General features: G+C 44.8%; 1 protein-coding gene across 5 annotated transcripts in view; it reads right to left on the bottom strand.

The window, feature by feature from the left end:
- ASTN2 (astrotactin 2) overlaps positions 1 to 24,456 on the bottom strand; it is a 909,948-nt gene that overhangs the window by 356,902 nt on the left and 528,590 nt on the right. For all 5 annotated transcript variants that reach the window (XM_061200030.1, XM_061200026.1, XM_061200028.1 and 2 more), the window contains exon 11: positions 1,520 to 1,670. In XM_061200030.1, coding sequence (XP_061056013.1) covers positions 1,520 to 1,670 — 151 coding nt within the window. The remainder of the gene's footprint in view (positions 1 to 1,519; positions 1,671 to 24,456) is intronic.

Here is a 24,456-nt window from a genome sequence, read left to right as displayed (position 1 = left end):
GGCACTGGGTAAATCTCAACTAATTTCCAGTTACATTCTTTGGTTTTTCAGAAAACCTGTGAGTTCAAGAGCTATTGCTCTCTTTGAAAGATCAAGAAACTGAGGCTAATGAGGTCAACACAGACTTTAAAGCTCGTCAATGACCAGGTCAGGGCGTAAGCCCACTTCACTCAGACCAGCCATCTTTCCAAGGTTCTTTGCTGCTGTCTCTTCTCAGCTCCTCAGGAAAGCAGCCCAAAGTGGCTCTAACACTGATAGTATTGGAGGCATGTCCTTGGGCCTCCATCCTGCCACCTTGTGGTGAGACCTTGGAAAGTCACTCTGCTTCCCACATTGGTGGCAAGTATATTCAGGAACAACAACTAATTCGCTCCATTTGGCTCTAGTGGAGAATGAAGTAAAGTGATGGCGAGGTTGGAAAGGGGCCAGATCAAGAAGGCACTGAATATCCAGCTAAGGTGTTCAGCTTGTAGGACAATGTTTCCCAAGTGTGCTTCCAACACACTCCCACGTCTCACACGTATACACACTCATTACATTGTTACAAATTCAGATTCCTGGGACAGAAACCTGTCTATAGAATCAAAATGTCTAGTGTGGAACCTGGAATGTGCATTTTAAACAAGCACCTTTGGTCATTCCTATAAAACAAATCATCCAGTTAAGGACTCTCTTCTATAAGCAACAATGATCCTCACATATCTTCTTCTGTGTCCTTATCCCACATTTGATATTAAAGCTCCATGCAAACTAGGCCACCCCCCCCCCCCACCATGGCTTTGCCTTGGCCATCCCCACTCTTTTCCTAATGTACGTTGACCCATCTTTTGAAGCCAGTTAAGACACCAACCTCTCCAGGGAGCCTTCTACAAACCTTAGGTCTCAGCTGAAACTTCTCTTCTGCACAGGTGACATGTTCCCCACTGAGTGCACAGAAATAAGGCAGGCCCTACCTCACTCTCAATTGGACTGTAAGCTTCCTGGAAGGCTAAACCCCAGTGTGAATACACTGGAGAGGGCTAAGGCCCCAACTCATTTCCATTCTGAGCACCTTCATACATGATCCTATCCAGAGTTGTTTCTGGAGATTTGTAAACAGAATTCCTTCAAAGGTGTTCACTGTTCTACCTGGGGATTGAGAGTGACCACACCCTCAGACCCTTAATCCAATTAAGAGCTTGCAGCAGATTGATGGATTTTGTACGGGTGGGGCGGGGCAGGGCAGGGGCAGGGCCTGGGGTGTTGGTGAGCCAGAGGCCAGGAGCTCTCAAGGACCTACCTATTGGGTACTAAAGCTCTAATATCTCATTTCATTCCTCCAACACTTCCAGGAGGTAAGTTTAATTATCCCGCTTTGCAGATGAGGAAACCAAGGCAGCCTAGTGTGCTGAAGGCCACAGAGGTAGGTGCTATGAGTAGCATGATCTTCCTTGACCGGCTGCCCCTCACAGGGAGGGGCCTCCAGCATGTAGCCTTGCCACCTGGGCCAGCACCATGTTCATAGGCCAATGGCACTTACCACACATCCTGAGGAGTCCACCTGGCGGTCAGACACACACTTGAAGTTTCGAGTACAGCCCCCATTGTTCCGAGAGCAGTCACGGACGGGCCCAAAGGAGGACAGCAGGTCATTGATGGTTTCAAAGTATGTGGACAGCATGGCTTCTTCCCTTGGAGAGAAGGGAGATGGTTAAATTCCACAGACATCTGTATCATTGGGTTAAAAATAATTTTAATGTGCATTTATTACTTTTGAGATCATCATTTATTATACTTACAATGAAGAAAATGAAATACATATTTAAAAAATAAGAAGTAAAGAATAACAAAAAGAAACAAATTCAATAGGTATATCATCATATGACATGATGGTTGTCTAGTTTTTTGTGGTTGTATTTTTTCTGGCTGCATCTCACGGCTTGTGGGCTCAACCAGGGATTGAACCCCAGCCCCAGCAGTGAAAGTGCCGAGTCCTAACAACTGGACCGCCATGGAATTTCCGACGGTTGTCTAGTTTTGATAAAGAGGAATATATTTGGAACTTGGTACCCTTTATTTCATTAATCCTCATAATTTTGGAAAGTAGGCATGAGATTTCCATTTTACTAATAAGTGAACTGTGGCTCAGAAAGGTGAAGTATCATTTACAAAGCCAAGACATGGAAGCAACCTAAGTGTCCATCAACAGAGGAATGGATAAAGAAGAAGTGGTACATGTATACAACGGAATATTACTCAGCCATGAAAAGGAATGAAATAGTGCCATTTGCAGCAATACAGATGGACCTAGAGATTATCAAACTAAGTGAAACAAGTCAGACAGAGAAAGACAAATATTATATGATATCACTTACATGTGGAATCTAAAAAAAAATACAAATGAACTTATTCACAAAACAGAAACAGATTCACAGACATGGAAAACAAACTTACGGTTACCAAAGGGGAAAGGGAGGGAGGGATAAATTAGCAGAATGGGATTAACAGATACACACTACTATATATAAAATAGATAAACAACAAGGATTTACTGTAGAGCACAGGAGACTATATTCAATAACTTGTAATAACCTACAATGGACAAGAATCTGAAAAAAAATATGTATATAATTGAATCACTTTGTTGTATACCTGAAACTAACACAATATTGTAAATCAACTATACTTCATTTAAAAAAAAAAAAAAGAAAGGTGAAGTGTTTTGTTGAAGGTCACCAAGCCTGTACTGTGACAGAACTAAAGTCCGTGCCAAACTCCATCTGAGTCCAAAGAGAAAGTTCTTCCCACTACACAACTCTTAACTCGCATTATACATGTTTCTACAGAGTCCAGACCTCCCCATAACAACTCTGCAACTCTGCAAAATTCCTATTATTCCAACGTTGTGTATATAAATTGAAGCTATGGGAGGTATGGGGCTTACCCCAAATTATTACACAGCCTATAAAGAGCAGAGCCAAGATACAAACACAGAACTGTCTGACCCTCGTACCCTAGAACTTTATTTTTCAGACTGTTGCATACAAATCACACCATCAATAATGGTAGCATCAGCTGTTGTAAAGGTGATAAGATTCTAGGCCAATGCATGACTCCTCCCAAATGAGGTTCACAAGAGACAAGACTAGACTAGCGACCATAATCCATGGATCTGCCAAAATTCTATTACATGAGAGATACAAATGGAAGATTCTGGAAAAAGGGCCCCAAATAAGGAATATCCTAGCACTGGATTATTTATGATGCCTACACTTGCAGGAGATATTATTAAAGGGACACTACAGGCAGTAAAAAGAGGCACTATATTCTTCCATGTTGTATGCCTCATGGAATCTGGAATTTTGAAAGAAGGGAGATGCTGGTACATGTACATGTTGTAAGAGGAGGCCAGTGAGCACTATTGCTGATGTCTCTGGACCATCCTTCATCCCTTCCCCCATCCTTTCTCTCCTCAGGCTTGGAGCTCCAGGTTTCAGTCTCCTAGCTTATTCCCTGACTCCAGCCTTATCCCCTTCTATCCCATCTTTCATACTGACTGCCAGTGAACTTAGTAAGTCCCCGCTCTAATTAGATACCCCATGGATCAATAGTTCTCCATTACTTATAGAAGAAAATCTAAATTAGTTTCATTGGCATTCAAGGTCCTTCATAATCTGGTTCCTGCCTACCCGCCTGGCTACATTTTACCTTGTCCTCATAGTCTCCATTTGATAGCCACAGGTCTCTTCTCATTCCCTAAACACACAAACTTAGGTCAGGTTCACTGAAAACAGACTCTGAAACAGAGCATTGCATATACGAGGTTTATCAAGGACCCCTCTTGGGATATACTTGTAGGAAGTGAGCAAGGCAGGATTGGGCAGGGGAGAGGCTGTCCTGCCATGTGGTTGATGCCATGTAGATCTGAAGCCTCAGTTGGTCCTGAGGGGAGCTCTGGAGCTTGGATGGCCCTTTAGGGACACCCTGAATGGAGGCAAGGGATCCAGGCCTCTGCAACACCACGTCAGCCAGTCATTGGCATGGCTGCCATCTGGAAGGGGGTATCCTTGGTAGAGGCAGTTCCTTGTGGCTGAAGGCAGTGCCCAGTGAGGGACAGAGCTGTGAGCCTCAGCCACATTCTGGAGGATGGGTGGGTCAGCCCTGAAGAGGGGATCTGAGTGCAGTATGTACCTTTACCTTTCTGAATCCTTAACCATGCTTTACTGCCTGGGATGCTCATCTCCAAATTTTCTCCCCCGCAAAATCCTAAGAATCCTTAAAAATTATTCAAATTCAAGTTCATATTCAAATTCATTCATTCATTCATTCATATATTACAAATGTTTATTGAGTGTTTACTATGTGCCAGGCACCATTCTAGGTACTAGGGATGCAGTAGTGACATTGGACAAAGTCCTTGCCTCCAACAAGCTTACTGTGACCTCCTTTGTGAAACCTTCTCTACTTCCCCCAAGCAGAATTAATTCCTTTTTCCTTTGAGTCCATTGTTTAAACCTATTATTTTACTGATCTTCATCAACAACTCTGTGGTTTCCCAAAGAGACTGTAAGCTTCTTTAGTGAAAGGCTCATGACTTAGTCATTCCACTTTAGCCCCCAGCACAAGGCCTGGTAAGAACTTGTGTTAAGTAAATGTTTTTCAAGTGAAACAAAGAAAACACCAGAAGGCATGGATGCCACCGCCACCAATCAGTAATTTTACCAAGAGTATCTCCAAAGAGGACGCTCCCCTGCCTACCCCCAACTCTGGGTTCCCATCCCAAATCCTTCATGCTCAGGGCTGTTGTATAGGGACAAGAAAGAATATGTGAGGAAGAGAGCTGCAAGCTTATCCATCACTTCCTAACTTTGTATAGACTGAGGTCAGGGTAACAGGTAGATGGAGGAAGAGAATCAACAGTCCCTGAACTGAAGCTCTTGGGAGATCCGCCACTTCTGAATCATGGAAAGGGTTGAGGGTCCTGGAAAGACATTAAGGCTATTAAAATATTAATATCCTGAGAAGAAGTGATAAGTGAGGGAAGGAGATAAAGACAGAGGGAGAGACAATCTGAGAGAGTGTGAGAGCAAGAAAAGAGATAAACATATAGAGAATGTGCTAGAAAGGAAGAAGGGAAACTGAGAGGCAGAAACATCCTCATCCAGAAGAAGGTGAATGGATGGATAGATGGAAGGATGGATGAATTGACAAGTGGACAGATACACACAGAGAGAGGGGGAGACAGAAAGAGTTAGAGAGACACACCCATGAGTGTCACAGAGAGGGAGATTAAAAGAGAGGAAGACGGAGGCAAAGGGTATAAAGAGAGAAAAAATGCAGAGCTAGATCAGGAGAAAGCAAGGGAGAGACAGGAGTAAGACCCAGAGATTAAAAAAGGAGAAAATACCAAGGTAAGGAGAACAAATGTGGAAGTGTACGGAGGAGGTGGAGAGGAGGGAGGGAGGGGAGGGGGGAGAGAGGAAGGGGATGGGGGAAGGAGACAGACACAGAAAGACAGAGAATGAAAGTGCAGAGAAAGATACTGTGCGAGTGGAAAGAGCAGAGACAGAACAACAGAGAGAAACAAAGGAAGAGGGGAGAAAAACAAGCAAAGATTTTCACCTTCCAGGGCAACCTGGTGCCAGCTCAGGCTATACAAATAAGGAGGCTGTTAGCTTTTGAAAGCACTGATTCTGCATAAACATCGGTTATACCAGGGGAACATTATTTAAAACACAAAGCCCTGACACAGGGGCTGTTACTGAATTGAGAGCAGTGATTGTGTCAGTCTGGGAAGTGACAGAGGGAGCTAAGGCAGACGCTGGCATTTTCTTAACTCAGGACTCAATCCCTCATCCCAGCTGCTGAGTGCAGGATTTGGGGTCTGTTGGAGCTCAGAGCTGCCCCAATAGCAGGGCACAAAGGGATGGAGGGAACAGCCCTGGAGGTGGAGGTGGGCTGGGGAGATGGGGAGATCTGGGTGAGAGTCCTAGCTTTGCCAGAAATCACCATCATCACCAACATCATCTCCATCCTCTATGACTTCCTGAGCACCTGCTATGGGAGAACTGTGCTAGGTTCCTTTCCCATGCTGTCTCCATAGCCTTAAGGTATACATTTTTACTCCACTTGTACAGCTGGAGAAACGGGATACTGGGGAGAGACGTCACTTGTCCTGGGTCGCATGGATGTGAAGTGTTGAGGCCAGGGTCTGCATGCAAGTCTGCCTGACGTCAGGTCCTGAGCTTTCTCCAGGCCACGGTTGAGCTTGTCCAACCTGCTCTGTGCCCTTGGGCAAGTCAGAGCTCTCCTAACTGTAAAGCTGGTAGAAATCTATACCCATCCCTCTGTGTCTTAGGGGAGGAAGAACTGGAAGAACAGAGCCTGTGCCACCTTTACACATTGCCCAGTGCCGCCTCCTGGCCTATGTACATGTCACAGTAGCCTCAATCCGAATTGGAATAAAAGGGGACAACACCAGTGTACTGGTTTCCTAGAGCTGCCATAACAAGTACTATAAACCAGGTGACTTAAAACAACAGAAATGTATTCTCTCACAGTTCTGGAGGTTGGATGTCCAAAATCAAGGTGTCAGCAAGCCCATGATTCCTCTATAGGCTCTAGGAGAGAATCATTCCTTGCCTATTCACAGCTTCTTGTGGCTCCTGGACACTTGGCGTTCCTTGGCGCGTAGCTGCATCACTCTAATCTCTGCCTCCGTTGTCACATGGCCTTCTTCCTTCTTCCTTGTGTCTGTGTGTCTTTTCCTCTTCTCACAATGACACCACCCACTGGATTTAGTGCCCATCCTAATCTATTATGACCTTATCTTAATTACATCTGCAAAGACCCTGTCTCCAAATAAGGTCACATTCTGCGGTTCTGGGTAGACATGAGTTTTGGGAGGATGCTACTCAACCCACTACTCATGGCTCAGAGACACGTCCTTAAGCTGAGTAGGACAGCAGGACAGAGCCGAGATTAACCCCCTGGACTTTGGCTCTTAACGCCAGTGTTCCTCACACCACACCTTCCAACTACACGTTCTGCACGTTACACTGTGGTGTTTACAAGGCCTATAAAGTCTGAGAAAAAGGATCCCAGTAAAGCCATTTCTCCTTCATCTGAGAGGAGAAAAGACCAACATTAATTAAGTACCTAACACACCCCAGGCAGAACAGAGGTTGGCAAACTTTGCCATACAGAAATCCATAGTCAATATCTTAGGCTTTGCAAGCCATATGGTCTCTGTTCCAACTACTCAATTCTGCTTTTATAGAACACAAGCAGCCATAGAAAATACGCAATGACAATATGCAAAACGCAGTGAGTGAGCACGGCTATGTTTCAATAAAATTGTATTTACAAAAAGACACAGCAGACTGGACTGCCATTTCCTGTTTTACATGGGAAAACCTGCAGGTCAGTGTTGGAGTTTAGATTTGAACTGAGGTATGTCCAACTCCAGGACCCACATTCTTTCTCCTGCATCAGCGGTCCCCAACGTTTTTGGCGCCAGGGACCGGTTTTGTGGAAGACAATTTTTCCACAGACGGGGAGGTGGGGGGCGGGGGGAATGGTTCAGGTGATAATGCGACCGATGGGGAGTGACGGGGAGCGACGGGCAGCGACGGGGAGCGGCTGATGAAGCTTCGCTCGCTTTGTCGCTAGCTCGCCTGCCCGCCGCTCACCTCCTGCTGTGCGACCCGGTTTCTAACAGGCCGCGGACGGACCCCTGTCCTCCATGAAGTTTCTTCTGAACCTCACCCTTCTCATCTGCAAAATGGGAACAGCATCTTTCTAGCTCCCAACCATGTAGGATTATTGTGAGGATGCAATGACAAGATGCATAGGATCACGTTTTACAAACTCAAAAACCCAATGTAAATACATTTATCATTCATTCATTCAACAAATATTTGAGCACCTACTGCATGCCCGGTATTGAACTGGTTATTATTATGTCTCTCCTTTGGCCTCACTCTGCCTGTATTTCTGCATCTATTAAGTCCAGCCGCTGTCTAAGATGTTTCCAAGCATCTCTCCAGTTCTAACACTCTAATTCTTTTTTTTTTTTTTTTTGATAATACTGTTTTCAAGACAGAGTCAGCCAGACCCTACCAGGCTGAGTGAGGCTGCCATCCCCTCCCTAGCTGATTCCTTAAGTGTGAACGCATCACCTGGGTTCCATTGGGCCAGCCGAGTCAGCTGAGCCCCATGCGGGCGGCTGGGAACAGATGCTGACATGGCCCCCTGTTAATAAACACCAGGAAAGGTCTGTGTCACTCACAGAGAGGTGCTAATGGATGACTCGGGGCCCAGACAGTGACAAGCCCCCCACGGGTACAGACTAATCACTCTCTGATGACAATAGGCAGCCTTGTTTCCTGAGCTCCCAGAGAGGGAGGGACCGAGGACAGGGCTTGTCAGGAATCAAGCTGCCCTCCCACCCTGCCCAGCCCCGCCTTGGGTTCAGGGAGGCTCCTCAGCCCCAGCGGCAGGGGCAGCTGTGGAGAACAGTGATATGCGGCAGGTTTGTCCCCCAGCTTCACTCACCATGAGACCTGGGGTGAGTCCCTTAAACCCTGGGCTTCCATTTTCTTGTCTGAAAAATGGGGATATTAATACCTAGCTGGCAGAGTTAGCGAGGGCAATACATTAGATAATATATGCAAAATGTTATCAGAAGGTGCCCAACAGCCAGCTAAAATTAGAATCATCTGACTGTCCTGCAAAATTGCAAAGACCATGACTTGAGAATGTAAGGAGCTCAATGCAGGAGAAAAAAGGAGGACCTGGGCTTCCCTGGTGGCGCAGTGGTTGAGAATCTGCCTGCCAATGCAGGGGACACGGGTTCGAGCCCTGGTCTGGGAAGATCCCACATGCCGCAGAGCAGTTGGGCCCGTGAGCCACAATTACTGAGCCTGCGCGTCTGGAGCCTGTGCTCCGCAACAAGAGAGGCCGCGATAGTGAGAGGCCCGCGCACCGCGATGAGGAGTGGCCCCCGCTTGCCACAACTAGAGAAAGCCCTCGCACAGAAACGAAGACCCAACACAGCCATAAATAAATAAAAAAATAATAATAATAAAAAAATAAAATAAAAAAAATTAAAAAAAGGAGGACCTGGGGCCTCATAGTATCCATTTACTCACTTAAATTTTTTCATTGATACCTAATTTGGCCCTGGGCTGGTTCCTGGCGGGGGGGGCGGGGAGTGCAGCGCGGATACAGGGATAGATATGCCATAGCATGTGCTAAGGAGGAAGGGAAAAACAAAAACAATTAACCTCACAACATAACTGGGGCCATAGGACTATAAAGAGGCCACCCCATCCACCCAGACTTTGGTAGTGGGGGGTCAGACGAGGCTTTTTGGAGGAGGCAGTATTGAACCTGAGGCAGAAAGGCTGAGCAGGAATTAGCCACATGAAGGAGGGTGGCATGAGATACGGGTATTCCAGGCAGAAGTAGCAGAGGGTATACCCTGATTGGGGGAACTTCAAGCAATTCAGGGAAGCTGGAGTGTTGAGGAGGAGATGGGGTGTGGCAGAAGCTGCCGGGAGACAAGCTAGACAAGGTTCCGTGTGCCAGGCCTCGACGATTCTTCCTTTCACCCTGGGAGCTGCACGCATCCACAAAAGGGTTCTAGAAGCAGATTCTCCTTTTATTTAGACTAATAACACAGACTACGATTTTATATAATCATGATGGCAATAACAACAACAGCAGTAATGATAGTTCATGATGACTGAACGTTCATAATATGCCAGGAAATTTCAAGCATGACATGTGTCAGCCTTCCTAATCCACATGAAAACACAGTGATGCAAATGATATGATCATCCCTGTTTTATGAAAGAAGGAAGTAAGTCCCTGTTTTGAGGATTAAGCGGTTTTGAGACCAGCTGAAGATCATGTTAGGAACAGTGTTAGGACAGTGGCTGGCACATGGCATCTGCTTTATAAAGATTAGTTGGTAGATGGCTTCTGGGCCGGGGGGGGCTGGCACATGGCACAGGGAAGCAGATTTGGGTTTTTTTAAAGTCAGAGCTATTGAGCAATGGGAACACTATCTCCCAAGGTCCTGCTGCTGCTGGCCACTGCAGAAATGCAACCTGAGGAGGGATGGACATTTTCTGGGATTGGGGTGGAGGAAAGTCAAGCTTCCGGGGGAGGACAGTACAATATCATAGTGATAGTCACAACAATGGCTACTATCTATGGAGAACTTACAACCTGAGAACTTGACTTAACATGGGTTATCTCATTATTTCTTTTTTTTTTTTTTCTTCTGCCCACATGCATGTGGGATCTTAGTTCCCCGACCAGGGATCGAACCCGTGTCGCTTGCATTGGAAGCGCGGAGTCTTAACTGCTGGACCACCAGGGAAGTCCCTATCTGATCTTGTAGGGCTTGCTATAGCCCTATGGGATGGTGCCATTCTTATCTCCATTTTGTTGATTAAAACAGAAACGCACACCCTTGGATCAGGACCTGGTGCTTACAGAGGTGAGGGGACTTGCCCTGTGACACACCGTGGCTCTGCTCTGGTGTGTCTGTCTCCAATCCCAGTAGGGTCCTGATTTCCTCCTTAGGATCCCTTCCCACCTGGAGATTCTGGGACTGGTGTTGCAGCTGACCCTGATCATTCCCCTTCCTTTAGCAATTATGGTTTGCACTAATTTAGGTCAGGAATACATATCGCTGTGCTGAGTGGTCTCAGAGCTTCTTGTGAGTGCCTGTGTCTTTGAGGAGCCTGCCAGCTTCCTGCGTGCAGAGATCCTCTTCACTCTCTTCCCCCTGCATGCTGGGTATGTGGCAGCTGTTCACCGAATAAGCAAGGAGGAGAAGGAAGACGAGGAGGGATGAATGAGGCCCATCAGCTGTGTGGTCTTGGGGACAAAGAGAAAATGATTCTGTGTGGCCACTGCCCATCTGTGAAATAGGGACAGTAAAATTCAGCTCACAGGGTCGTGGTCAGGACTCAATGAGACAGAAGATGTAGAAGGCCCTCACCATCATCAGGCTCATACAGACACCTTCATAAGGGGCTGCTGTATTTTGGAAATGCATTTGTTCATGTCACAAATATTTACCCAGCACTCACCACCATGGAGGTTGGAGGTTAAATATACAGAAAAGAGCAAAACAGACATGGGCTTTGCTCTCCTGGAACTTATAGCTCAGTGAATGGAACAGAGCCACCCAGCAAGTCCCTGTCACTGTATCTATACCTGTATCTGTATCTACATCTGCATCTATATCTGTGTCTATATCTATAATTATAAATTATGATAGATGTTTACAAAATACAGGATACCAGGAGAGCATATGGCAGAGGGGACAATCTAACCTAGGGAACTGGGGGTGGGAGTTGGGTGTCGAGGGGAGCATATTTCCCTGGGGAGTGTCAGGCCCTGAAGCAAAACCAGCCAGTGGCCTGGAGGAGTTCTGTCACATCTGGGCTTTCCCCAGGGGTGCTGGGATAATGTGTGACCCACACACACACAGTGACCGTGGAGTCCATCTCATCTCTGAGGCCATCCTTCCTTGGCAAAAAGCCACCTCTTCCTCCCTGTGCTGACTGCTCATTCATAGAAAGCCTCCTCCTTGCCAACCCGCCCCCCTTTCTCCTGCCCCTTGCAAATCCCGTCATTATATTCAAAAGAAATCAAAAAGGTTCAGTGACAATGTGGAGGCTTGATCTCATAGGGAAGCTCATTAAGGTGGGCTCCGAGAGGTAGAAAGGCGCTGTGTTCTCCAGAAGCCCTCTTGCCCAGCGATGGTGGGAGACCCTGGTGTCCTGGGAGGGCAGAGGGGCTTGCCTGAGAGGGGCAGAGGAGAGCCCACCATTAGGGAGTAAACAGGGCTGCATCCTCCAGCAGGAAAGGCTCCGGCTGGAGGCTGGAGGACTGGGATCTGGGTCTAGCTCTACCTTGTACTGCTATGTGTCCCCAGGTAACCCTCTACCCTCTCTGGGCCTCTACTTCCACATTTATACAATGATGGGATGATTGCTAAGGGTCCTTCCAGCTCAGATTTCTAGTAACCTTATGTGACTTCCCAAGAAGGACAGGTGGAAATGTAAGAATGAGGGAGGGAGGGAGAATAGCTATGGTTTCCACTGTATCCATCATATCCAATATTTCCATTGTTTTGCATCTAAGGAAATCAAGGGACGTATACAGTCAGCAGGGAAATGAGAAATAAATACAACTGTGCTACCAGGAAGAAGCCCTGGGCTGAAACCCAGACCCTGCCACTTATTAGCTGAGAAGACAGGTCACTCTGCCTCTCTGAGCTCAGTTTCCCCATGCATGGATCATGGATAATAACCCCTAACTCTTAGGTTACGTGAGGATGACATGAGGTAATAAAAGCTCCGCGAAGGCAGGGCCTCTGTCACGCTCACTGCAGTCCAGTGTCTGGAACATTGTACCCAGATTTTTGTTGGACAGATGAATGAATGAATGGGCGAATGAGTGAGTGAATGGATGAAAATGTATGTGAACCACTCCACGGATACCCTCGCTTTTATTGTTGTGGTTGTTACTGACAATAGCTTGCTTTTCAGGCTGAAACCCTGAAAGTTACTCCAAGCTGGGAAAACAAGCGTTCTTAACTCAACCTGTAACCCTTTTGTCAGTCTAGAGAAGCGTATGGGCCACATCTTAGAATAATGTTTTTAAATGCACAAGATCAAATACAAAAAGCGTTACATAAGAAACCATTTATCAAAACATTTTTTAAAAAAGCCAACTGGCATATAATAATATATATGCTTCTTTATTGACACATTAAATAAAAAGGTCTAGGAACAGATGTAATAATGACCGTAAATTGGAAGTAGTGAAGAGAATAAACTATGTTTTAAGACAGCTGCAACAAATGAAACAACAAACGTAAGATGATATAAAACTACATGTGATTTCTCTTGGCGAAAAAGTCACAGGTGCTATTAATACACCCATGTCTGCAATAGAAGGAAATGCTAAATTTCAGTGAGAAGTTGGTGAAAGTGAAAATTTATTATTAGGGGATTTCATGGACCATCAGCACAGACCCTGGGTTGAGAGCCTCTGCCTAGACTTTGATAGAGAAAGCTTCTCTCTAAATATCTGTCGATCTGTGAATATAACCAGAAGCTTGGGTCCAGATAAGAAGAGACAGGAAATTAAAACTCAGTTATGATCACACCCAAATCACTCCTTCCTGGTGGGGCATATGTGGTGTGGGGAAAGGGGGACAGACTTTGCCTTCAGAAAAAGAAAATTTTAAACTCTTAAGGGCGTGTCCGCACCCAGGTGACCTCCCTCTCTGAACTTGAGTTTCCTCCTCTATAAATGCATCATTGCAATGTTCCCTCAGTGCCTGGGGGACTGGGTGAAATAAACGAGGCAATGCACCTTGTGCAAAGAGGCAAGCGCTACCCCTCAATGCCCCCCTTCTATACCTTCTAGGGTGAGACAAGATTTTTGCAGCCACTCACACTTAAGAGCTGCTGAATGGACCACAACAGGGATGCATTGGCACCTACTGAGTACCAGGCCATCTGCTAGATATTCAGCACTCAGAGGTGCCCAGACAAAGCCCCACTCTCAAGAAGTGCATAGGCTGCAGCCAGAGACAGCAAGATTTATAAAAGTGGGGTGAATACTTACAGCACAGATGCATAAAAATACATGAGATGTCCAAAAGGAAGCAATGAATTCTTCCTGGGCTGGTTGGGGAAGGATTCTTGGAGGGAGAAGCAATACATTGGCTCTTGAAGGAAAAGGAGGACAATGAGGAGGAGGAGGAGGAAAGGAAGAGGAAACGAGAAGAAAGGAAGAGGAAATGAGAAGAAAGGAAGAGGAAACGAGAAGAAAGGAAGAGGAAACGAGAAGAAAGACAGGGCAGGCGTTAGAGGGTAATGCGTGTGGGGAGTGGAGGAGACAACATGCCAGAGAAGGGAAAAGAAGCCTGGAGAATGCAATTCTATCCCAGAAAGTAGGGAAGTCGATTCTATAATATAGGTGCAGGGAGGAAATAACATTCCAAGCATTGTTAGAACAAAGGAAGAAAAGAAACGTGAAAAGAGAACAATTTGAAACATCAGAAAGCATTCGGGATGCCAGTGAGAGGACTCTAAGCCGGAATCCCAGCTCTGCCTGGAAGCTTCACTGTGTGACTTCAAGAGAGTCACTTGGTGTCTCTGATCTCAGCTTCCTGATTGGTCAACTGGAGATTATAGCACCTCCCTCTCAGGACAGAGGTGACAACGAAATGAGATAAACCACCTAAAGCACCCACACGTTGTCCAGCACCGAGCAAGAGTCCAGCCATTGTAAAGTCCCTCTTACTGCCCTTCTCAGTCAGCACCTGGGGTGCCTGCTGCCCGTGCATGGTAGTGACAGGTTAGAAGAAAATGCAATTTTTCAAGAGACTCCAGCTTGCGTAGAACACAAGGCACCTCTACCAGCCTACAAACAATTACTTTATAAAATGTAAATTCCAGGCAGGAAAAGCCTGCGTCTATCAGCTACTTGCCAAAACATATAGTAGTGGATAGTGAGTTATGGTAATTAAACACTAGTTAATTCATTTACTGAAAAGAAATATTGCTACTTTGAAGCATCAGGGTTATCTGTAGCACAATTTAATGAATGGAGTTTTTATGTGGTGGAAATCGCTAGGTAATTGCCAGCTGATCATCCATAATTACAAGACTGTTAGGTATGCAAAGCCTAAAACAATGGTTCTTAATTTCTTTAGGATCAACAAAATAAGCATCCATCCATCCGTCCATCCGTCCATTCATATACCCATCGTTCCATCTAACCATCCATTACAAAGATACTCACTGAGCACCTGCTATACCCTCCCCTGTGCTATGAAGAGTCAGAAGTACAGACAAGACTCAGCCATGGTCTCTGCCCTCCAAAAAGCTAGCAGTGTTGAAGAACAGAGAAGACACAGCAAAAAGGTCCATGGGAAGTCAGAAGGGGAGGAGGTTACTTCCAGTTTGGGATGAGGGGAGTGGGTGATAGTTGGGTGTGTGGATCAAGAAAGACTTCTACCTTCTTGTATCTTTGGAATTTTGAACTGTGTGCATGTATATGCTTATTCAAAAATAAGTAGATCTTTTATTTTAAAAAATAAGTGAGAACTGGAGAAAGAGGAAGAGGAGGAAAGAAGAGGAGGAAGAGGAAGAGAAATATTATGGACTGAAAATAGGTCATTAGAGTTGAGCTTGCACCATGGGTGGTAATGCAAAAGGCATTGACAAGAATGTAGCAGTTCTCACCAATCAAGTTGGCAAATGTTTTTGTCAAATGATAATTCTCAGTGCTGACGAGGGTACAGTGAAATGATATTCTTCCTATTCTACTTGTGCTGGTATATAAATCGCCAAAATTTATGGAAAGCGATTTGGCAAAATCTACCAAACTTGTGAAGTGTTCATATAGTTTGACCTAGTGATTATAGTAGTACATTGTAAATGAAAAAAGAGCAACCAGGTAAAGAGATACGTTCAAAAATGTTCATCATAGTATCATCCATAACGGGGTTAAAAGTGGGAACGATTTAAATATCTAACAGTGACAATACGATCCATTCATATAATAAGTTATGTGAAAACTTATAATTATGCTTTCCAGGTATAGCTAATTACATGGAAAAACTTTATGATATTATTTTTTCCCAAAAAAATCAAGAAAACATTACGTATACACAAATGCACATGCATACGTAATTAACAAAAAGAGACACTTCAAGGAGGCTGTGGTATTTCACTGGGTTGGATGTGTGATAAGAGGGGTGAAACTATGCAGTAGACAGCCCTTAGATTTGTTCATACAATATCTATGCCCCCTTCTGGTAAAAGCACCCCCTTAGCTTTGTGGAAATGTACATCACTCCCCCATACACACATACACCATGGATAGAGCCTTGTAGATTCATCAGTCAAGGTGCTTGCATTCCTCTGTGAATGAGTGAGGTGAGTGAGGGAGTTGATAACCAGGCCAAGCAGAGGTTCACTCTCGGGAATCTGAATCTTAAGCAGAATGTCATGAAGGCTGAGGATGTGGAAATCAATTGCTGGTAAACTACCCATGATCACGCACCTTTGGAAGTTCTTCAAGGTGCCCCTCTGTGGCAGGTCTACCTGGGTTTGCTGACTGTTGTCATAAGCAATGGCCGGCCATTCTAAGTTTCTGAACAGGGGAATGACATAAATAGAGATGTGTCTACAAATAATTAAGGAACACTTCAGTTCAGAGCTTCTAAGTCTGGTTCAGTGTGTCTTGAGTTTTGGCAACAGAAGATCCAGATGAAGGTTCAGGGGTTTTGGAGAAGGGTATTGAGAGAGGACACTGAGATTCAGGCAGTCGTGACCAGGAGGGATGTCTGTCTTGTGCCTTATGAGAGAGACCAGCAGAGGGCAGAAGACAGGGGAAGGGAGGCCTCCATCACAGCCCTGCCGCCATCTGGAAGAGCACGGAGCAAGGAGGAGGGAAGGAGGAAAAGCAGAGAATGCATCTTGAGACCAATGGTAATAGAGTTGCTTCTAAATTCAGTCTCACACCCAGTCAGGCAGGCTTTATCTAGAGGCCCTGTTTCTTATGAATCCGGGGCCTGAGCTTGGGGACCTAGGAGGCCGTGAAGTACAGAGGAAGCCACTGAGCCTGGAACCCAGGAGAGTAGGTTCAAGTCCTCTGCTCTGCTGCTCAGGTGAAAGATCCTGGACAGGCACTTTCCTTCTCCCGAGCCTCAGGATAATTTGCTCATTCATTTGGCAGCATGTTCATTCTTTCATTCATTCATTCAGCAAATATCTATTGAATGTCTACTAACTAGCAGGTACTACCAATTCATTCATTTATTCATTCAGCAAATATCTATTGAATGTCTACTAACTAGCATGTACTACCAATTCATTCATTCATTCAGCAAATATCTATTGAATGTCTATAACTAGCATGTACTACCAATTCATTCATTCATTCATTCAGCAAATATCTATTGAATGTCTACTAACCAGCATGTACTACCAATTCATTCATTCATTCATTCATTCAGCAAATATCTATTGAATGTCTACTAACTAGCAGGTACTACCAATTCATTCGTTCATTCATTCATTCAGCAAATATCTATTGAATGTCTACTAACTAGCATGTACTCCCAATTTAGACATATGCAGGAAAATTGGTTCTTTATGTCAAAAGGATGGGGAGGCTCTCGGTGGTACTCCTCAGGGAGTATGGGGGAACCGTGGGCTCCTCCCTTCTGGGTTTATCCCCTTGTCTCTACTTCTTAAGGATCTGGGTGAACCTACATCAGGCAGCAAAGAGCCACAGACTTGCTGACAGAGAGACGTACAGCACAGGGGAAGATGCAATTACCGCCCACAGGCCCGCGTTGCCTGTCTTGTTCTAGACAAGGCCACTATTTGCCCTGCTGGGCTGGGTGGATAGAAAAGACAGAGTGCGGGGGAGGAAGGAGGTGGAGACCGTGCTTATGGGCAAGTCCCAGGGTCCGTGAAGCACTCAAGTGCAGACAGTGTACAAGCATGTGGAGGAACTGACTTCTTCTGCAAACCGTGTTTTCTTTTTTGGTGGAGGAAAGACTTTGCTCTTTTAGAAATATCAAATGTTGGGCATTATTCTACATATAGTAAAGACTGTGGTGTATAAAAAAAAGAGTCCCTTCCCTCATGGTATTTATATTCTACTAGGAAGAGAAACTTCAAACAAATTCAAAAGGATTAAAGAGTTAAATGGCTGAAGTGCTGGACAGTTACTGTGACAGAACGAGGCTAGGGAGTGTTGGCGGTGGGCTGAGGGGTGGTGTGCTGGTTTACTAAGATGTCAGGGAAGTCCTGTGGGGTCACGGAGATAATCAGCGGGGTAATGAATGCAGAGTGACTAGCACAGCATCTGGTACAGAGCAACAGAAATTACTGCTTATTGATCTTATTGATCAACAGAAATTACTGCTGTTAGTGTTATTGTTAATTACGTTCTAAATTCCTTCTCTGAACGTGGGGACAGCAATGCCTATTTCATAGGGTTGCTGAGTAGATTATATTCGGCAATATGTAAAAAGAAATTTATATGACAAATTCAATAAGGGATTATTGAGAGCCAGCCATGTTTCAGGGGAGACTGGCATAAACAAACACATAAATGCATAGTATAAAGTCAGAGTGGTGAGTGAAGGATGGAAAAGAAGGCAGAGGCCGAGATCGAGATTCCTGGTGTGGGGAGACCAAGGACCTCCAAGGCTTGAGGAGATGACCTTTGAACAGAAGCAGGGAGGAAGTGCTGGAGAGAACAGGGCTGGGGAAAGCATGTCACAACAGGAGGAAACAGCAGGTGCAAAGGCCCAGAGGCAGGGGTGGGGTCGGCCCTGAAAGAAGCATCAGGGGCCAGTGGATCTTGGAGGTGACAGCAGGGGTTTTGGGTTGAACTATGGGTACGAAGCAAAGGTGCTGGAGGATTTTGTACAAGGGGTATGATGATCTGACTTACAGTTTAAAAGCATAACTCTGACTACTCTGTGTGTAGTGTATATTATTCATCTTATTCATCTTGGTGTATCATGAGATCAGAGGTAGCATAGGCAAATGATGTGACACTCATTCTAAAAGCAACGTATTCATTGCATGCCTATTATGTGTAGGCTGCTAGATACAGCAGTGTAGATGGAGACAGCCACTACTTCTTGCCCTTGGGGACCTTCTGATGGTTCTATTGGCACAGTGTAGATACGTCATAAATTATCATCACTTGATATGAACTAATATATATTACATTGCATTACATTGCATTATATTATACTATATGAATAGCACAGCATTCGTATTTTTATCTCTCTTGCCCCCAAAGTGACAGTGTTACAATTCACCAGAGGCTCATTCTTGAGGAGAAAGGAGCAGCAAAAGAAAAAAAAAAAAGAGGAGGCAGAAGTAAGCACGAGGGAGCAGGGGCGTGAAATTTCTCACCACTGTATCTCTGAATATGTGGCTATAACCGTCCTCTCATTTGACTGTCTGGTGGACTCCTATTCACATTCCGGAGCCCAGCTCACTCTTCGCCCCCTGGAATCCAAGAGCCCTCCCTCCACCGTGCCACTCGGGCTGAACTGCTGTCCCCTGCCTGTCCACCCTCCTGGATCCCGGATGCATCCCTCCTGAGGCGCCTTGAGGGGCACGTGAGTATGATGTTTACTCACCGTGTTCATTCTTCTCGTTTATTGGGTTGGCCAAAAAGTCCATTTGGGTTTTGCCATAACATCTTACAGAAAAACCCAAGCGAACGGTTTGGCCCACCCAATATTTGTATAACCTCAGAGATTAACACAGGCTCTGATGCGGCTGGTGTAAAAAACATCTACAGAAGAGAGAAAGGGAGAGAGGAAGACAGGGAGGAAGAGAGGGAGGAAGGGAGGGAGGAAGTGAGGAGGGAGAGAAAGGAATACAATTCTTTCCTTCTTTTCCAGGCAATGCTAAAGCTCATTTCAACCAGCAAGTGCTGAGCTTATTGATCAACATTTCTGAGGTACTGAACTGAGTTTCTATTGACAGAAATAACTAGCAGCTAGGCTGGGGGAGAGAGAAATGTGCTGACAGCCAGCAAATCATAGCCCTGATACCAGAGTGCCTGTCTATGCCAAGGGGGACAATCATTAATTTCCTGTTCCTTCACAGTTACATTTCTTGGGCTGACTGACAAGTTCATTTTAGGGATTCATCAGGCCCTTTATAAATAAACTCCCTTCTTATGCCATGTTTCTAACTGCACCTGCCACCCAGATGATCGGCTGCCTGGGACGCACATAAACATTTCAAATTGCTAGCAATAGCTCAACATAGTAGTTAAAGGAAATCTTCCCATTTCTGTATTATATAATCAAAAGGGCCCAATTCCCCGGGCTCAGGCATCTTTATTCTGTGCACAGAACTGAAGAAGATTTCATTTACTGATTCCCCTCCCACCCCCCCCACCTTTAAATAAATGATACCCAAGCATTTAGTTACAAAATCATTTGTTGGCATGCAGACCTTGAAATTAAGTCCCCCGTAAAAGCTGTGTGACTCTGAGTAGGGTACTTAACCTCTCTGAGCTTCAGTTTTCTTGCGTGAAAAATGTGGATACATTGTGAATGGCACTGTTGCTAAAGAAGACAAGAGCATGTTTAAAGAGGGGAGACACACTTGTAATATTATCTCATTAAGTCTCATAATGAGTCAGCCCCATGATTGCTATCTCCATTTTACAGGCAAGCAAATCATGTCTCCAAGAAGGGAAGTGGCCTTTTCCTGGCTGGTAGTGGCAGAGGTACGAGATCAACCTAGTTCTGCCTGAGGCAGCTGCTCAAAGAAAGGCAATTTCTCATTAATCTTGTTAGTGATTTTACCTCTCTGCCTGGCCTAAAATTCCATTTGGTGCCAGTGGCCTTGAGGTTAGCCTAGGAAGAACTCAGCTCTCTGCTAGCCTTCACATACACAAAGCAATTCCGGTCTCTCTAGAAACAATTTTGCAGGCTCCACTCATCAAAGCAAAGTTCTTAGAATCCAAATGACTGCTGTTGCTGCATCTAATGTATTTGTATTCACTGTTCAGTTTATTTTGCTAACAGTAGCCAGAGGTACCTTGATATTTGCAATAGTATACAATTTCTCTTAAAGACTGTTTATTTTTGAAAAGGTTCCGAGTAGTTCTAACTATTAACTTGAGCAGGAAAATTTCTCTGCTTAAAGACAAGGAGCCACATGTGGTGGAGCTTCGGGGCTGAGACAGACATTTACTGAATACCTACTGTTCAGTGATCAGTGGTATTCAGTCAGCCTGGTCCTCTGGCAGCTTCTGTTAGAGTCGGGAAATGAACATTAATCCCATAATGCTATGTCTCCTATGTGTCAAACAGGAAGCGGGGCAAAATGTGCTATCTTACCCCAAACCCATGAAACAGCACCTGTGTGCCTTACCCCCCTTTTATAGATGAGGAAACTGAGGCATAGCGAGGCCTGGGGACAGGCACAGTACTCCACAGCAAGAAAGTGGAGGATCTAGAATTTGAATGCAGGCTGGGATGAGCAATATGGTACCACTTGATTCACAGCTGGGCTCTGAGCTATGAGGTGAGGTTACTCCAGCTGGGTAATGGGCATATGGAGAGCTATTACACCAGTCTTTCTACTTTTGTATATGTTTGATATTTTCCATTAAAAAAAAAATATATATATATATATATTTTTTTTTTTTTTCTTTTTTAAGTGCAGGCTCTGGAACCAGACTGCCTAAGATCTTAACTGTGAAACAGAAGTAACAATACCACTCTGGACATGGGGTTGCTCTAAGCATAAAATGCATTAACACAGACAAAGCATTTAGAACTGGTCACAATGTAAGTATTCAAGACCCCTTAGCTGTTATTTTTTTTTTTGTGCCATGTGGCCTGTGGGATCTTAGTTCCCAGACCAGTGATCGAAGCCGTGCCTCCTGTAGTGGAAGCACCTAATCTTAACCACTGGAAGTCCCTTAGCTGTTATTTATTGTAACAGCTAAGATGGAAAAGTCTGCAGTGTTCCGTGTCTAGCAAGCCCTTCCCCACTTATTACTGAATATAAGGAAATTCACCACCACCTTCCTGAGAAGATTTGAAGTGTTATTTGATTTGCCTGAAAATATAAACTTGACTTAGAAATGTAAATGAACCAGTCATATATCTACTTAGAGTATTTCACGTATTACTTTAGTAATACCCCTACCTGTTTAAAATCTCACATTACACATAATAATACATTTAGAATTACTGCTCTTGCCTACTCTTTTTGAACAAAACTACTTTATTCCAACTCTTCACCTGTAATTCCTGATCTAGTCTAACATAGCTTCCCCCAAGCAGTTGTTGTTTAAAAGAAATTAGTTGCAAAAATACCCTTCATGTGTGAGAAAGCCATACCCAAGGTGACAGCCTCCTCTGTCGGGTGAATTTGTGGAGTAGGTGCTGCCCTCGTATACAGACATTTACGGTTGGTTACCGTGGTCTGAGGGTAGATGGTTTGTTAAAGAGGCAAAGGGGAGGGGGCTGGTTAAACTGGGTGGGGTGGCTAGGGGCCTGATTTGCAGGAAGCAAAGGAGAGAAGATGGATAAAGCTAAATGTCAATCCTGGTCAGGCCAGGCTATACCCTATCCAGCTCACTGACTTTTAATCAATTTTTTTTTTTATTAGAAAAGTCATACATTGATGTTTTAAGGTGTTTAGAAAACACTGAAAAGTAAAAAGAAAAACAAATCCATTAATCTCGCTGCCTAGAGAGAGCTACAATTGTTATTGTGCTATCTTTGATCCAAGCACAAATGCTCTTTCCCCAGACAGCCTCTTGGCTCAAATGTCACCAGCTCAATGTCATTGGATGACCACCTCATATTAGGGGCGCCAGATTTAGCAAATAAAAATTCAGGACATCAGTTAAATTTGAATTTCAAATAAACAGCCATTTTTTTTTTTTAAGTATAATGTGTCCCAAATATTGCAATGAATTGTTTTCCAGAAATTCATACTTTTCACTCCAGGGCAGCAACAACGGGCCATCCCTACTTCCTTACTTCAGTCAGATACTGACAAAAAGCCTCTTCCATGCAGGCTCTGCTCAGACACAGGCTAAAGCGGGATCCCAATGCCAAGACAGACATTTACCTGCCAGTTTCTAGAAAGAAAACACGTGGGCCCCCTTTCTGCCCAGGACTTGGGGCTAAATTGGGCTTTACTCTTGGTTTTCAAAAGAAAATGGTAAGTAGGAACATGTGTTGAACGACCACTGATATTTGAAGGTGACCAAAAGAAATATAAGTTCTTTTAAAAAATACAATGACTCCATTTCAATTAAAAAAGGAAAAAATGCCAAATGGCAGCAATCACGTAACAGTAGGAGCCCAGTGCCCTGCTGTGAGTGTCAGGGGTATTTTCTGTTATTCTGACAGCCATCTGGATGCCTCCTTTTACAGGTGAGCAAACAGAAGTTCAGAGGGGGCAGGTAATTTGCCCAAAGTCTCAGTTAATCAGGGAGGAGCTGGGATTAGGATTCGAGGTCTGTTTGAAAGGAAAACTCCTGCAGCAGTTTTGGACCTGAGGCTCCCCAGCAGTAGAACGTGAAAGCAACCAGCTATTCGGAAGTGTTCTTGGTCACGTTATTTATTTATGGCAAAGGCATTTTGCCTCCCTGTGCATTTATGAAAGCGGCCCCATGAGAAGGGAGTCTTTGGGCAGATATCTCGGAGACCCAGCCCGTTCTGAAAGCAAACTTTACATCCATTTGTACTTACTAAGCACACAAGTCTGGTCTTGACTGTCTCTGTTTTTAAAGGGGTGCGAGTGGAAGCAGGGAGGGGGTGGGAGAGGAGGTCAATTAAGGCTGGACCCTGGAAGGCTCTCTGGAGTAGGTGGTACCCTATCAAGGCTCTCGTAGTTTGGGCCCAGTTTCCACAGAATCCAATTCTCCCGAATTAAACAGGACGGTAAATGAAGACTACATTGATTTTCTGCTCAGGTCAATACATAAGATAAATTGACCAGAAGAGCTAAACACTGATCAGGGTGAACTGAACATCAACATTTACTAAGAACAGAGGGAGGAGAAACATATATATCAGAAAAATGGAGATGGCGATAGCGCGTCGGGGCAACTGCTTGGTATCCAGCGAAGGTCTGTGTTTAAGGATTAATTTTAGTTTTAGTTTAATTAATTTTAATTTTAGTCAGGTCTTTACCTGACTAAAGTCAGGTAAAGGGTTTTTACCATTAAAAAAAAAAAAAGCAGTGGAATTAACTTATTACAATAAAACTTCATTTAGTCAGACTGATTGCTGGGAAGACTGATTGCCTTTTTTTTTTTTTTAAAGAATGTCATTGAATTAAAATGCACAGATATGATGCAGCACGAAGAGCATTGCACTGAGCGTCAGAAGACCTGGGTCACTGGCCTGTGACTTGTTAAGAGCAGCGAATCATATATTATTCATTTCTTGTATCCCCTTCCGCCTGGCACAGACCCTGGCATACAGATGCAGTCTTTGAGTTCCGTGAAGAGCAGACCTTGAGACAAGGATTTGGGTACGGGTAGTTGATTTGGGAGGTGATCCCAGGAAGCAGGTGAGGGGCTGGGAAGTGAGAGAGACAAGGGAGGGAGGAAAGCTAACAAGGGTGTGTTAATAAGTGGGTCACCATGTGGGAAACGGTTGCAGTCTTGCTGGAGTCTCTCAGAGGCTGGGTAGGATGCACCCAGAATCTTTCCACCAAGGGGCAAGGAACCTGGGGTATTTTTCCACCAGCTTCCTGTCTGTCATTTGTTGAGGGTTGTGCCAATTTTCTGAGGGTATTACTCCTACCACTGCCCCCCTCCCAAGTTTCTTCTAAAGCCCGAAGGCAGAGAGAGTCAGGTGTAGCGCATACCTGAAGATGTAGGTGACCGCTGCCAAGAGCC

The sequence above is a fragment of the Eubalaena glacialis genome, chromosome 9, assembly GCF_028564815.1.
Source record: "Eubalaena glacialis isolate mEubGla1 chromosome 9, mEubGla1.1.hap2.+ XY, whole genome shotgun sequence".
NCBI classification, from domain to species: Eukaryota; Metazoa; Chordata; class Mammalia; order Artiodactyla; family Balaenidae; genus Eubalaena; species Eubalaena glacialis.
This window is presented reverse-complemented; position numbering and strand designations above follow the sequence as displayed.